Source organism: Mustela nivalis, assembly GCF_964662115.1.
Source record: "Mustela nivalis genome assembly, chromosome: 8".
Taxonomy (NCBI): Eukaryota; Metazoa; Chordata; class Mammalia; order Carnivora; family Mustelidae; genus Mustela; species Mustela nivalis.
The window spans coordinates 117013804-117029586 of NC_139027.1; the positions used below are offsets into that span (position 1 = coordinate 117013804).

The 15783-nt window shown below is 47.5% G+C and overlaps 1 protein-coding gene across 4 annotated transcripts in view; it reads left to right on the top strand.

The window, feature by feature from the left end:
• Positions 1–14519, top strand: part of LOC309871506 (signal-regulatory protein beta-1-like) — a 56413-nt gene extending 41894 nt beyond the window's left edge. Inside the window, exons 1-6 of one of the 4 annotated variants that reach the window (XM_082744590.1) lie at positions 982–1191; positions 4403–4759; positions 7175–7495; positions 8089–8409; positions 12391–12498; positions 13032–14519. In XM_082744590.1, coding sequence (XP_082600716.1) covers positions 1122–1191; positions 4403–4759; positions 7175–7495; positions 8089–8409; positions 12391–12498; positions 13032–13051 — 1197 coding nt within the window. In that variant the 5' untranslated portion in view covers positions 982–1121 and the 3' untranslated portion in view covers positions 13052–14519. Of the gene's footprint in view, positions 1–981; positions 1192–4402; positions 4760–7174; positions 7496–8088; positions 9506–12390; positions 12499–13031 lie in introns of those variants that run through there. The other 3 variants (XM_082744588.1, XM_082744589.1, XM_082744587.1) reach the window with 3 other exon arrangements.
• Positions 14520–15783: the final 1264 nt, after the last annotated feature.

Here is a 15783-nt window from a genome sequence, read left to right on the forward strand (position 1 = left end):
TCTTGGATCGGAAAAATAAACATTGTTAAAATTTCTATACTGCCTAGACAAACCTATGCTTTTAATGCTATTCCGATCAAAATTCCACCAGTATTCTTCAAAGATTGGAGCAAATAATCCAGAAATTTTTATGGAATCAGAAGAGACCCCGAATCACTAAGGAAATATTGAAAAACAAAAATACAACTGGGAGCATCACATTACCTGATTTCAAGCTTTATTACAAAGCTGTGGTCACCAAGATAGCATGGTACTGGCATAAAAACAGACATATAGACCAGTGGAACAGAGTAGAGAGCCCAGATATGGACACTCAACTCTATGGTCAATTAATCTTCGACAAAGCAGGAAAAAATAAACAGTTGAAAAAAGACAGTCTCTTCAATAAATGGTGCTGGGAAAACTGGACAGCTATATATAGAAGAATGAAATTCGACCATTCTCTTACACCGTACACAAAGATAAACTCAAAATGGATAAAAGACCTCAATGTGAGACAGAAATCCATCAGAATCCTAGAGGAGAAGATAGGCAGTAATCTCTTCGATATCAGCCACAGCAACTTCTTTCAAGATATGTCTCCAAAGGCAAAGGAAACAAAAGCGAAAATAAACTTTTGGGACTTCATCAAAATCAAAAGCTTCTGCACAGCAAAGGAAACAGATAATAATTTTTTAAATTTTTTATTTCTTTTCAGCGTAACAGTATTCCTTGTTTTTGTGCCACACCCAGTGCTCCATGCAATCCGTGCCCTCTCTAATACCCACCACCTGGCTCCCCAACCTCCCACCCCCACCCCTTCAAAACCCTCAGATTGCTTTTCAGAGTCCATAGTCTCTCATGGTTCACCTCCCCTTCCAATTTCTCTCAACTCCCTTCTCAAAAAACACACAAAAACCCCACTAAAACGTAGAAAGAGGTCCCTCTCACCATATGAGGCCTCCTCAACCACTCCCTGTTTCACAACCCAAAAGTAGATCTCAGCCTTACAGCTGTGTGACTGCATTATAGATGCTTCCTTCCTCTTCCATCACCAGAGGGGCAGGCTGTTCCTCTCCACAGATCAGAGGCCATCACCCAGCACACACATTTGCAGCGAGTGGGATCCTCAGGCCTCCACAATGTGGGCCCCTGCCTACGGACCATGCCTGTCTCCTCACCTGCTGCTGGCTCTGCTGTTGGGACTCACAGGTGAGCATTGCCTTGAGGGAGACTCTCCTTTCCCTGCCTCCTCAACCACTCCCTGTCCCTGGGCATTTAGGGCCTCCAGGTAAACACAGGTGTGCTACCCACACCCTCCACAGAAAGCCAAGGACTGGGTCTCATCTGAGCTTGAAATCAGGGATCCGAACATTTCCTCTGAGGATCCATCACTTGTAGCTGGTTACCACCAACATCCAAAGAATCAGTGCTTCAATGGGTAACAACGACAGCTTTGTGTATGTTCATTAGTCTAATCCTCACAACATCGTGCCTGATAGCTATGACTGTACTCCTGATTGCAGATAGGGAGGCAGAGAGAGTAACCAGACCAGAGTCACCTACTTAAGTCCCTGGAGCAGCTGGGGTTCATGTCCAGCCCACTCAGCTCCACAGTTCATCTTTTAACCATGTTATGCTTCCTGGATCCTCAGTGGAGGCCAAGTGTAGAAGCATCAGAAACACAGAGAGGCAAATAGTAGAAGAGCCATCATGTATTACATGCAGAGGATTTCAGAATTCCACTGTGCTGCGTGTACTCACAAACTCTTGTTAATGATGTGCTGCATGTTTCCTAGGAGCCAAATTGTTACTGAAGTTTAACATGTACTATAATTTCACTTAATCCTCAAAAAAATCTCTATACTAGCATGCTTGGCCACACTGTACATATACAGGGAATGCACTTACCTCTGTGTGTGTGTGCACGTGCTTGCATGCGTAGGAATGGGCATAGGGAGGGGTACACACATGCATGTGCACACACACATGGGATTTTGGAAAACACTGCTTTTTCTCCTCATAATGCAGCCAGTCTACGTGAAATGCACATTAGAACAATGTTTGGATCCCTGTCTCTGAGCTACTCACCCTCTTCTTTAATTCTCTAAACCTACCTCTCACCCCTCACCAAGCTCTTAAATTAAAAACAAACTTCTTTCTTGGTAAAATGAGTAGAACCTTGTGCCTCCATGCTGGATTCAAGAGGCTGAGGGGAAAAGGGTCAAAAATTCAGGGATTCTTGCCTATGTGATCTGCATCTGTAATTATATCCAATTTCATATCCTAATCCCAATTATCCGGTGTCTACTGATGCCTCCGTGCCTCAGGAAATCTCATGAGTGATAACTTTCCAAATTCCTGAGTACTAACCATGTGCCACACACACACCCCTGGAAATGCCTATGTCCATTATGTCATGTGATCTTTGTATCCAAGGTAGACATTTTTGTCACCCCTACCTTGCAGATAAGAAAACAAGGCTCAGAAAGGGCCAAGGTCATTGAGTATAAGTGGGAAGGTAGAATTGGAACCTAGGCAGTCTGATTCTAGATCTCACAGGTCTAATCATTGCTCTTTTCAAACCCTATGACCCTAGGTTGATTCCATGAGATTTCTGCAGATCTTCCAATCAGTGTGGGGAAGGGGGTGATGTGGTGAGGAATATTTGTGGTTTGCTTCTCTCAAGTGCTTCTGTATTCTGAGTTCGGGGTATATGCAAGTGTTTGTTTCCTCCAAGTCATCTATGTGGAAAACTCGGCTTCTGATATAATGTCCTGAGAAATTCTCCACTGAAAATAGACCTCATGGTCTCCAAAAGGGGTCACATTGGGCAATTCACACATTATACAAATATTAACTATATAGCTACTAGGCAAAAAGAACAGTTATATTAACATAGGGCATGTTGATGAATAAAAGACACAAAATAGTTCACCTTTTAGAAGTTGTATCATAGTGGAAGAAATGACAGGAAACAACAGAAGCAATAAATCAGTAAATAACAGAGGTACAGAGAGTGATGAACATTACGGAAAAAACATGACAGTACAGCTGGATATGACAATGAGAGAACTGCTAGGGTGGGATATATTTAAACAGGTAGTCTGGAGCAAAGATTGTAAGAAGCAGGGGAGTGAGCCATGTGATTTTCTGGGGGAAGAGCCTTCCTGAACAGCACTGGGAACAACATGAGAGCAGAATCCTCTTGCTCTGTTCAAGGATCCAGGCTTTTATTCTGAATGAAATGGTAGCTATTGCAAGGTTTTGAAGACAGAAGTGACATGATCTGACATGAGTTTCATTCTAGCATTTGGTTGAGAATGGAGGACCACAGGACATAGAGAGAAGCAGCTAGAGCCCTCAAGAGCTCAGTGCTTCCATGTGAACAAGGTAAACTGGTTTGCAGCAAGACAGCAACCAGGAGAGGAAGAGGAAGAGGTCAGCCTGCAGATGCCTGCAGTAGGGGAGTCTTTAGCCATTAGCATAGGAATTGAGATGGGAAATAAAGGCACCCAAGTTCAAGATCATAAGCATCTGCGAAAATAAAGGTGCCGCCGCTGAGATGTGCAAAGATACGTTGGAAACTGAGTTCATTTTAGGACGTGTTAGCTGTGAGAGGTTTACTTCTAGCTAAGAAAAAGTTCAAACGGTGTTTGTACATACATACATAGCTGAGAGACAAGGCGTGGGTCAAAAATAGAAATAGGAGGAATATAGACACACAAATAGTAGAATTTTCACCTTTCCTTGGCTCCTCATAACCACCTAATCCTCTTCCGTCTCCCCTCCCATTGTCCCTCTACGACTCCCTCCATGGTGCATTCCTGTTTCTTCCCATTTTTGTCCCAGCACTTCAGCTTCCTGACCCTAGCCTGCTCCAGACTTAGAAACCAAAGTATTTGAGGTTCTTGGCACAAACAGGACGTGCCTGTAATAGCTCCTGCCCTCTTTAGGAGGCATGTTTATTTACAAATACTGGTAAGTGCATGTGTTTTACCAGCTCACACACTGCAAGGAAGAAACACAAATTTCCTCCTTGAGGAGTAGCTAAGAAATGGAAAAGCACACTGGGTGTATGTCTGATGCACCAGCAGCTTGCTTCTCTGATTTCTATCCCTGCCTGGTTTTGAGGACACTTCACCTAAGAAAGAATGAGTTTGCATTTCTGAATGTCTCCAGAGACTAGCTTGTCACCAATACAGGAAATCCAGCTATGAAGTCAAACCTGCTCTGTGCCACATTACTGAGTCTCTGTGACTTTGTTTCCTTGGTTGTGGTGGGGTGTCCCGTTACAGGCTCGGGGGGGGGGGAGGGCCCTTCCCCGTGCATACTAGGTCTGGGAGCTGTTGTGCGTAAACACGTGAGGAGACACACAGGATCACAGCAGGATGAGTAGACCACTGCTCTGTTTTCCCTCCAGGTGTGGCCGGTGAGGCGGGGCTGCAGGTGATCCAGCCTGACAAGTCAATGTCTGTTACAGCTGGACAGACAGCCACTCTGCGCTGCACCATGACCTCCCTGCTCCCCACAGGGCCTGTTCAGTGGTTCAGGGGGACAGGGCCAGGCCGGGAGTTAATCTTCAGTTTCAAAGGAGGCCACTTCCCCCGAGTAACAAATGCTTCTGATGCCACAAGGAGAAACGCCAAGGACTTTTCCATCATCATCAGTAACATCACCCCAGCAGACACCGGAACCTACTACTGTGTGAAGTTCCAGAAAGGGACCCCTGATGATGTGGAGTTTAAGTCTGGACCAGGCACCCAGGTCACGGTGAGCGGTGAGTATGGCCTGGGCCTCCTTGTCTCCTGGTTGTGACAACAAGTCAATAAGAATATCCTCCATTGTCTGACCAACAACTAAGAATCAGGCGTTGTGGTGGGTGTTCCTGACTTCAACCTCTTCCACGGATCAGGGAAGTTGAGGCCTAGAGAGGTCCTGACGCTTGCTCAAGTACCCTGATAAATGGTGGGAAAGTCTAGAACCCCAGTCTGTGGGTCCATCATTCTCACCTTTTCCAATCCTGAGCAGCCCTCTGGTTCCAGGGATGAGGAACTTACAGTTTGAGTGGCTTGACCAGTCACATGACCCAATCTAACTCCTGCCTCCAGAGAGTGTCCCCTCCATATGGCTGAGTCTTCTCGACTCAACACTTACTGAGCACCTGCTATGTGCAGGCTCTTGTCTATGTGCAGGGGAAGCAGGGAACAATACAGCCAAGGACTCCTTTCCATGAAGCTCACGTTCCCTTCCCTTCCTGTGGACAAATGCACCCAGGGCAGGGAGGTGGGATATGTTTTTCTTGCAACGTAGAATAATCACAGTGAGAAGAGGTATAAACTCACTGTTTACGCTGAGAGCCCAGGATGGAGAAGATGCCAGAGGCTGAGCATTTGTTGTGGGTCTGTCCAAAAAGCATCGTGCAATTCAGGGACTGACTTCCATAAGAGCACTGAATCTCCCGTCAGCCCCAGGACATAGGCATGCCGGTTGTTTTATCCTGATTGTGTAGGTGTTACAGGAGTTCCCAGTGGTATGTTCCTTGCCTGGGCACTAGCCCTAGTAAGTGGCTCTAGCACCGGGTAGATCTGTTCCTCCTGGGAGAGCTCTCCTTCCTCTTTCCCAAGCTGCCCACACAGGGGATGCCCTAGTTGGAATAGATGAAGCTGGAGAGACCACCTCAGCTCATTTACAGATGAGGACACTGAGGTTCAGCAGATCTGGCCTGAGCAGGGGAGTGAGCCACAGCCTGACTCACAGCCCTGCTCTCTGCACACTCACTGTGCTGGCCAAAGTGGGAGAAAGTGCCCACCCTCTCCTTGAAACTCTTGTAAATTTTGTACGGTTCTCTTTTTCAGCAGTAAACATTAAGAAAACATGGGAAGAGGTGGGCTAGCTTTGCACCCCGAGATCAGACAGGTATGCAAACATCTGGTGAAGTGTCAAGCCTGTTCCTGGAGGACATGGCTTCTCACGTGTAAGAGCATCCAGAGTCTTTCCCCAGTTGGGTTGTGTTTCTCCTTCACTGAGCATCCTGGGGCACCATCCTGGACAGAGCAGAGTGGCCCCTGCAATCCCAGCAACACTGGACACCCCATTCCTGGCTCTGCAGACTAAGAATGACTGGGAGGCACATCCTGGAGGGTATTCGGCTTCATGAGCGAGAGTTCACATTCTAGACTCAGCTGTCGGGACCCCACATCTTCCCTCTGTTGTTGTCAAGTCAACATGTCTGGACACCCGGAGGGAGCCCTCCCCATAACCGTTTTCAGTGAGAAAGTCAGATGGAAAAGGAGGGTGGCTGTCACTGTCGGGCTGGAGAAGGTGGGACATTTATTCTGTTGTGGATGAAACAGCTGGAGGCCACAGGAAGTCCCCCCGGTAAAGAGCAGTCCCATTGTAACTGGACCAAAGGAGCTTGGCTCCTAGGTGAGGGAGAGACAGAGACCACCCTGGAGGAGTTTCCTCACAACGTTGTCTTTATTTTACAGGTAAAGGATCACAGGGAATAATTTCCAAAGCCATGATGCCGAACAGGGGCAAGTAGGCTCTATATATTAGGGCTGCAGATGAATATTCAGAGGGGGATTTTAGCACTATAATGAGACTGAGGTTACTGTCAGCCACTTTCTGATTCATCTGCTCTTTTCCATCTGCATTTCCAGTGATAAATTTCAAGCAGAACTAGTTGCATTCCCTTACTTGCCCCTTCCTGCAATCCCGGTAAGGAGAAGTGCCTCTTGTCCCATGTCACAGAAGAGGAGCCTCACCGTGCCACAGCCCCATTGTGGTCAGCTGGCCAGCCCAGTTCTGGCCTATTTAGGGGTCCCTGTTCACTATACAGTCTGTTGCATATGTTCTCTGACCTCAGTGACGTTTGCAGAGAGGCAGCTAGGAACGGTTGATGCCAACAGTCAGACCCATCAGAAACGTCTTTCCTGTGCCCAGATTGGTGGGAAGTCACCTGGCAGAGAAGTGAGGGGGGGATTTGAACTCAAGCCTAGAACTGCACCTGGGCCCTATCCCTGAGTCAGAGTTCAGCTCTGGAACGTCAGGGCCTCCTCTGTGCAAGGAGGAGAGGACACCACCCTCCGCACACTCTCAGAAGGGTGGCAGGTTCTCCACAGCGCCCTACAGGTTCCTGAGCGCTGAGGACCACAGTCATGCTCACTGTTCACAAATGTTCCTCTTGTAGCCAAACCCTCTCCCCCCGTGGTGTCCGGCCCCACTGCCAGGGCCTCGCCGGAGCAGACAGTGAACTTCACCTGCAAGTCCCACGGCTTCTCCCCCAGAAACATCACCCTGAGATGGTTCAGAAACGGGAATGAGCTGGCAGCCTCCCAGACCAGCGTGGACCCAGAGGGAAACAGAATGTCCTACAGCATCTCCAGCACAACCAGGCTGGTGCTGGCCCCGGGGGATGTTCGCTCCCAGGTCATCTGCGAGGTGACCCACGTGACCCTGCAGGGGGGCCCTCCTCTTCGTGCGACTGCCAACCTGTCTGAGGTCCTCCGAGGTAGATGCCCCTCCTTCCCAGCCCCAGCCTGGGTCTGGCCCCCAAGTCTCCGAGCCTACCCCTCCCCCGCTTCCTGCTCCAGGCCCTCTGTTCCCTGGAGTCTGATGCCTGGCAGACCCTCCAGGTCACCTGCACCTAGATGTGCCTTCCGCTCCTAGTGTTTCCATGGCTGCCGTGGGGTGAACACCTACCACATGCCAAATACTACTCTCAGTCATTTCCTTTACTGTACCATAGCAACTCCAATTATTGAACACCCGCTGTACTCCATGTCACCGTGTGCTTGGTGGGGTCATTTGTTTTGCTACAGTTATTCTATTCCAGCTGTATGCGTGGGGCTGAGAATCGTGATTTCACTAATTCTTAGCCTACCAGGAGCCATCATTCCTTGAGCACCTACTGTGTGCTGGGCACTGTGCTTAGGGATTCATCCATATGCAAAGACTACCCTCAGTGTTAGAGCACCAGCTGTATGCCTAGCTCCGTTCTGAGTGACTCCCTTGCTGTGGGGGGGGGGGGGGCTACGTTCTCAAGCCCCTTCCCGTGTTCTGTCTGTTCCATGAGGTGAGAGCTTCTTCCCTGTGCTGTTTCAGTTTCACCCACCTTGGAGGTTTCCCAGAAGCCAGTGTCAAGAGACCAGGTGAAGGTCACTTGCCAAGTGAAGAAGTTCTACCCCCAGCGCCTCCAGCTGACCTGGTTAGAGAATGGCAACGCGTCCCGAACAGAAAAGGCCTCAAGGTCCTCGAACCTTGTAAAGAACAAGGATGGGACCTTTAACTGGACGAGCTGGCTCCTGGTGAACTCATCTGCCCACAGGGAAGACGTGGTGTTCACCTGCCTGGTGCAGCATGACGGGCAGCCTGCGGTCACCAGAAACCATACCCTTGTGGCCTCTGCCCACCAGAAGGACCAGGGTGAGACCTCAATGGTCCTGTTTCTTGTGTCCTGCTCCCTGCGCCCTCACCTGACAATGATTAAGTCACCATGTCTGGCCAGCCATGTCTCCCTCTGTTCGTTCCCACCTAGCATGGTCTCTGTCCCTTCTACACTTTTCCATCATCAGCATGGAAAATGCCTGCACTTGCCACTCTGAAATTCCAGAAGGGACCCTGAGGACTTGGGAGTTTTGAGTCTTGACGAGGCTTCTGGGTGACCGTGTGTGGTCACATCTGGGATCTCCTCTCTCCCTTTATTTGTGACAGCAGATCAGCAATAGTCATGATCGCTCAAGGCACATTTACTTTATGCCAATTCCAATTTATTTCTGGTCTCCTTTCCTGCTTAACCAACCTGTTGGCCTGGAATTTTACAGAAGGGATTCAGGGGACAGTGAGGGACAGATGGCAAACATTTCTTGCCCTTAGGACAGCTGAGGAGCTAAGCTATTCGAGGGAAGCCTGAGTCTCTGAAAATGGACCAGCAACTGTACAAAAAAACGGGTGTGTGTGTGATTATAGCAGGGGCATTGTCCCAAAGAACTACGGTGTCCCCTTTCTACAACTAAAGCATTCCTTATTTCTCCCTCGTGTAACATCAGGAGAGGTCAAGCCAGTTTTCCAGCAGTCTTTATTCCAGAAGATCTTTAAAGGCCCATGTTCCTTCTCATGTGCCCAATGACAGTGTCCTCTTGCCTGGGTCAACACTGGGCCACCGAGTGTTCATGCCACTTCTTCCCAGGAGATTAGAGATAGGAAGGGGAAAAGGAACAATTTCTCTTAAAAATAAAGGTATGCAGAAGTTGCTTAATTGTGTCCACTAATGAGTTAGTCATGGATCCACATCCAGCTCCAAATGGAGTCCACACTTGTGTGCTCATGTGATTAATGACATGGTTTCTTCTATAAAACCTATAATATTACATTCTTAGTAAAATTAACAATAATTCCTAATATCACCTAAAATGGAGTATATATTCCAATTTTCTAAAGCTTCTTCTATTAACTTTATTTTGTGGACCTAACTTTGTTTTAATTCACTTGTAAATGTTTCAAAAATTTTTCCTGTGAAATACCTGGGTCTCCATGATTCTTTTATTTATTTATTTATTTATTTATTTTACACACAGAGAGAGAAATCACAAGTAGGCAGAGAGGCAAGCAGAGAGAGGGGGGAAGCAGGGTCCCTTCTGAGCAGAGAGCCTGATAGGATTCCAGGACCCTGTGATCATGACCTAAGCTGAAGGCAGAGGCTTAACCCTCTGAGTCACCCAGGCACCCTATCCTTCTTTTGCTCTGAGAAGAATCTGAATAGCTAGGGCTACTCAAATTCTTCATTTCCTATTGGATGCTTGTGGTAGGCTGTGCTTTTGAGAAATGTGGTCTTTTTCTCTGAGTTGTCAAATTTCTGCATATATAGAGCTTCTCATAGTATTACCTAGTAATCCTTGTGATGTCTGTAGGGTATCTCATTTCATCCCTGATATTGGAAATTGGTCAATTCTCATTTTTTTTTCATTGTTACAACGTTTAGAAGTTTTTCAAATTTATCACTCTTCTCAAAGAACCCACTTTCGTTTCAGTGATATTCTCTATTTTTTGTTGTTAATTTCTTTGCTTTAACTCCTCTTTTTTTTTTTTTAATTTATTTCCTTCTCTTGTGTTGAGCTTATTTTGCTCCTCCTCATTTTTTTTGAAATGGGAAAAACATTATCAAATCTAGACTTTTCTTTGTTTGATTGCCACAGCTGGGCCTCCTCCTGGGCTTGGGGAATCGGGAGTGTGGACCTGGGATACCTGGTATGGCTTCCTCCTCCAAAATGGAAGCATCTAGCCCACCTGGCTTCCTCTTTCACTTTTCAGAGCCCTCCATGGGTGGACTTCGCATGAGTTCCAGTAGTCAGGCTTCTACTGAGCCAGGAGAGGTGGGAGAGATGAGTCCACACCATTCCTTGCCTTTCTTATGCTTCATGAAGGTGGCAGGGGAATGGCATAAGGGGATGTTCATTTGGACGTGGAGATTTTTCTCTTTAGTCTCCAGAGATTCTGCAGTTTGGGCGTTGCTCTTCAGGGACTACCACAAGCTAGTTTTCCATAAAATTTCCTGTCCTTTTGTTGTTTTTCCTTTGGGTTGAGAGGCTGTATTTGGAGATGAGTAGCTAAGCCTCTGTCTTGTACTTAGCAGCCCATTACAAAGTGCCCAGAGGACTTTGAAATGCTTGGCCTCAGTGTCTCTATCCCATATCTTGGTATCCATCTCCCATATTTCCCCATCAGAGCCCTACTCTAGCCCAGTAGGTGCAGTGTAGCTGAGAATTCAGTCTTCTCTGTAGCACTGATACTCTTATGATTATGTTGGACCCAACTGTGTCCTCAGCTTTTTCTGCCCTCCAGCTCTAGAAGGTAAGAGTCTGCACTGTTGCACAGAAGTCCCCTGACATTCACACATAACCTTTCACATGTGATCAGTCTTCGCTTTGCATGTCTTTCTCTGAATGGTTGATGCCCTGCAATAGCCACCCAACCCGTTGTTCTTATAATTATCACGTCATCAGAATGCCAGGATACTCCCCTCCTTTGCTTACACCAGCCCAGGTCATCACGGTGAGGTTTCAGCAGTGACAAGGGTAGGGCAAGCCGACACCTACCCTGCTCTACCTTCCACAGGGCTGGGGGCCTCATGACCAGCTGGTAGATAGAGACCTAGGTCCAAATGTGCCTATTAGAGCTGGCTTTCCAGTACCCAACTAGACAAACTCCACACATCAAGTGACCCGTGAGTGACACTCTCAGATGATATGAGAAGAGAGAAAGCTCACTGGGGTTGCTGCCTGATCCACCTATGTGAGAGAGCGAAGGAGGCAGGACTGGCAGAGGGAGATGTTGACACAATTCAGGACAGCAAGACTCAGCCTCAGACAGAGAGCAAGCAAGCTGCCTGCTCTTCGTGAGTTTTTTTAAATGGAGAGGAATGGTTTCGCCTCTGTACCCCCACTTCCTCAAGCCTTCTCCTGCTGGCTCCCCTCTAGAAACAGGTACAAACATGGCCAATAAAGCTCTTTCAACACAGAAAATGTCCAGGGGCCCCAAAGCAGAGACCTGACATCCTCTAACATGCCAGGGGCAAATATTCTCAGGACCTACTCCTTCCTTTAAGATTACTCTATATTTCAGAAAAAATTTGGATTTTTAAAATTCAAATACAAAACCAAAAATGGGTCATTGTATAAAGTCAAAAAATCAGAAGCTGTCCTTCCGGATCAACAGTCTATGTCCAAGAGAGAGATGTCGGCTGAAAGTGGCAATAGGGTTCAGGTGGCCTGATGTGTCGGAAACTCTCCTGAGCATTAGACCCCATTTCCTTGCCTCCCCAGGATACTGTCCAGCCAGCAGGTCTCCTGAGGTCAGGTCATCCTGAGGACTCTCTCCTCACCTCTGTACATGGGAGTCGTCAAACCATGTGCGTGGAGCAAAGCAGGGCAGCCTTACCCCCAACTGACTGTAACGTCTGTTCTCACCCCACTTGAGGCCGGGCAGACATTTGTCCCTATGGCCCAGAGAGTCTGGCTTTGTCCTGGTTAAAGACAAGGTCTCAGAGTCATCCTGTAGGCCAGCAGTGAGGGGTTTCCCTGGGTCTGTCCACCTCATCTGTGGCTCATCAGAAAGAGGCTGTGTGACCTGCGCCACTGGGTGTGAGGACCAATTCAGTAAACCAAAATTACCCATTGTGGAGCGCTCGTTCTCCCCACCTCTTCCCTCAAGAAGGACACCTGGCAGTGAGAAAGGCGTGAATGAGGTGAAGAGCATCTTACCCCGAATTCAGCCTTGAGCAGGGGAAGAATTCATGAACCTCAGAGCATTGATAAGCCTGAGTCACTTCAGATACAGTAAGTGGAGGACCCAGGGCATGGACTCCAGGGTGCCCCCCTCTGATGGTGCCTCCTATCCCTTCTTTTCCAGAGTCAAGGCCATTTACTCCATTCCTGATGGCTGTCAGCCTGGCCCTGAAGCTGTTGCTGCTCATCACTGTCTCTGCCATCTATGTCCACAAGAAGCGAGCGCCGGATTGTAAGTTGTGGGTCAGGGAGGGCAGGCCAAGTTTACTCCCAGAAAGAGCCACATCAGGAAGAGGGGCAACCCACAGGTCACACAGGGTCAGAGCCCACCTGCAGTAAAGAGCATGTGACACACCTCCCTTGATACGCTCGGTCTCAGGGGTCCCAGCTTCCTGAGGTGTTGGGGGAGACGGCCTTTAGTCTATAAACATGGACAGGGTCAAAGGCTATCAAAGAGTGTGGACAGAGTCCTAGGGATTCTGGGAAGGAAGTGGACAGAGAGGCTGAACAACAGGCAGCTATGTGGGAGGATCCCTTGGAGACCATCATTATATAACAGAGACTGGGGCTCCTTTGGGCACAAGATGTCTGCATTTGGAGGAATGCTAACAGGTGCCAGAGAGCTGCTCTGAGGACTGCTTCCAATCTGACCCTCTGTGGGAAATATTGGAGGGGAGAGGGAAGGGGAGGGGGAATCAAGCCCTAAGGGAGGAAGGCTAAAGTGGCAGAGTCCTCTATCAGGGGCTGCCTGTCCTTTCACAACAGGTGTCCCAGGAGGAAAATAGCACCGAGGACATAAGAGACACATGGGAAACATTTCTGGAATGCTGAGCCGATAATCAACTGTGAACATGGGTCCCACAGCTCCTCCCTTCCTCCCCTACTACTTGCCACCCTCAGTCTCTGCTCCCTCCTTCCTTCCTTGGGGGCCCAGGCAAAGACAAGGAACAAGGAGAAGCTTCCCCAACTCTGCGCCAAATACCTTGCTTCCTCCAGAGACCCACCTGCCCACAGTCCCTTCTGCTCCTTCTCACAATCCTTGATGCCCCCAGAGCTGGGTGTTCACAGCATGTCCTCAGCAGGGGTCATGGGAACTTGCTCTTGGGACTGATGCATGGGTATCTGCCTGAATGTAAGAAACAAGTCACATCTATGCGTACCAGGTGCCTCTCATTCATATTCTGGGGACTGTGGCCTGAACTTCGTGCTCACATCCATGTTCTTGAGAGTTATTTCTGCTAATCCCCGACATTCTAGCCTTGTTGAGGTTCTTCACTGGGTTGTAAATAAAATGAATCTCATCCTGGTTTGAAGAAGAAAAATGATTCTCCTTCCTCTTTGTCTACATGTCCTACTCCTCTGTCCCAGGGACAAGATGCCCGCTTCCCAGTGATGGGAACGCTAGCTCTTCTGTCACCTTTATCCTTCCCAGCCCCACTGCTCATGCACATAGGCTGGCAGTCCAGAAGCCTGGAGCCATCCTTGGTTTTCTTACTTTATATCCCATCTTCAATTCTGCCTTCAGAATGCCACGTCCAGTGGCGAGATGGTAAATGTGAAACAATCTACTCAGGGAAAGGAAAAGAAGCCTGATTTGTAGCGCTTGTGGGCTTCCATGGTGTCAGTACTCCCAATGTGACCAATGGCAAGCTAGCAACAGTTTAACAACGTGCTTGCAACATTCTGGAAAAGCTCTCAATAGGGAGTGCAAGCGTCCTCCCAAAACCAGTGAGCTCCATCCAGAATCTGCACAATGCTCATCGCAAGGCTGCTCCCTCGCCCTGGCCACCAGCACACCTTCCTGGACCATTCTTCATCTCTTATAGGCTCTCCAGTTTCAGCTAAAGTGATTCCATGGCAATGGAAGTCAAACTGTGTCGTTCCTCTGCTTCTTCCCCCTAAAGATCTACATGGTGTTCTCTCCCTCTTTTAAGCTCTGTTTACACTTCACTTTATTAAAAAGTCCCTTCCATAAACCACCCTATATAAAATATCAATTCCTTTCTCTCACTCTGTGTTCCCACAGCCCATAACCCAATTAAATTGTTTCCCTAGAGGGGCGCCTCAGTGGCTCAGTGGGTTAAAGCCTTTGGCTCAGGTCATGATCTCAGGGTCCTGGAATTGATCCCCGCATGAGGCTCTGTGCTCAGCGGGGAGCCTGCTTCCTCCTCTCTCTCTGGCTGCCTCTCTGCCCACTTGTGATCTTTGTCTGTCAAATAAATAAAAATAAAATCTTAAAAAAAAAAAAGAAAACTTTCATGCTACTTCTCCAAATAATGAGCTCAAGAATTAGAAGAGGAATATGTAGAATTTATAATTAGAAACATAATAGAAGGAAATGTCCCAAAACTGAAGAAAAATGTGAGTTCTTAACGTTGAAAGGATTCACCAAGTCCCACACATATCCATGAGAGAAAGCACACAGCTCGACATAAACTGGTGAAACAACATCACTAAATTGTTTCCCTAGAACTTCGGATTAGCCGACATGGTAAGTGGAGGCAGTGCTCACTTTGTAAAATAGTGCAGGACAGAACAATAATGGTGCAGCTGAAACCACGCAAAGTGATCTCAACAGTCAATGGGAGAATAATGATTTTTCTGTGACCTTTAAAAATGTCTTTTAAAACACAGAAAGTTGGGGCACCTGGGCTGCTCAGTGGGGTTAAGGCCTCTACCTTCAGCGCAGGTCATGATCCCAGGATCCTGGGATCAAGCTCTGCATTGGGCTTTCTCCTTGGCAGGGGGCCTGCCTCCCCCCGCATCCCGCCTGCCTCTCTACCTACTTGTGATCTCTGTCAAGTAAATAAATTTTAAAAATCTTAAAAAAAAAAAACTCAGAAAGTTTCCAAATATCAATGATGAATGTATAGAAAAATGAAAAAACAATAGAACCATTATTTATTTTGTGCACTGTCATTTCAAATATTGAAACACTGAAAGAGGAAGCATTTTTTTTAATTTTTTATTTTTTATAAACATGTATTTTTATCCCCAGGGGTACAGGTCTGTGAATCAGCACTCACCAAAGCATATACCCTCCCCAATGTCCATAACCCCACCCCCCTTCACCCCAATCCCCCTCCCCCCAGCAACCCTCAGTTTGTTTTGTGAGATTAAGAGTCACTTATGGTTTGTCTCCCTCCCAATCCCATCTTGTTTCTTTTATTCTTCTCCTACCCACTTAAGCCTCCATGTTGCATCACCACTTCCTCATATCAGGGAGATCATATGATAGTTGTCTTTCTCTGCTTGACTTATTTCACTAAGCATGATACGCTCTAGTTCCATCCATGTTGTCGCAAATGGCATTTTGTTTTTCCTGAAGATTCATCATGAACAGTTCCCACAGTGCTTGCCTTCTTCCAATCGCATGGTTGACCATATAGGGCCAACATCTGAATTACCTCACTCCAGTCTCAGTTGGGATCTGAGCTTCCATCCCTTGTACTTTCAATGTTGTGAAATCCTTACCATATTAATTTGAATTCTTCTGCTATCACATCCTCCGGGACCT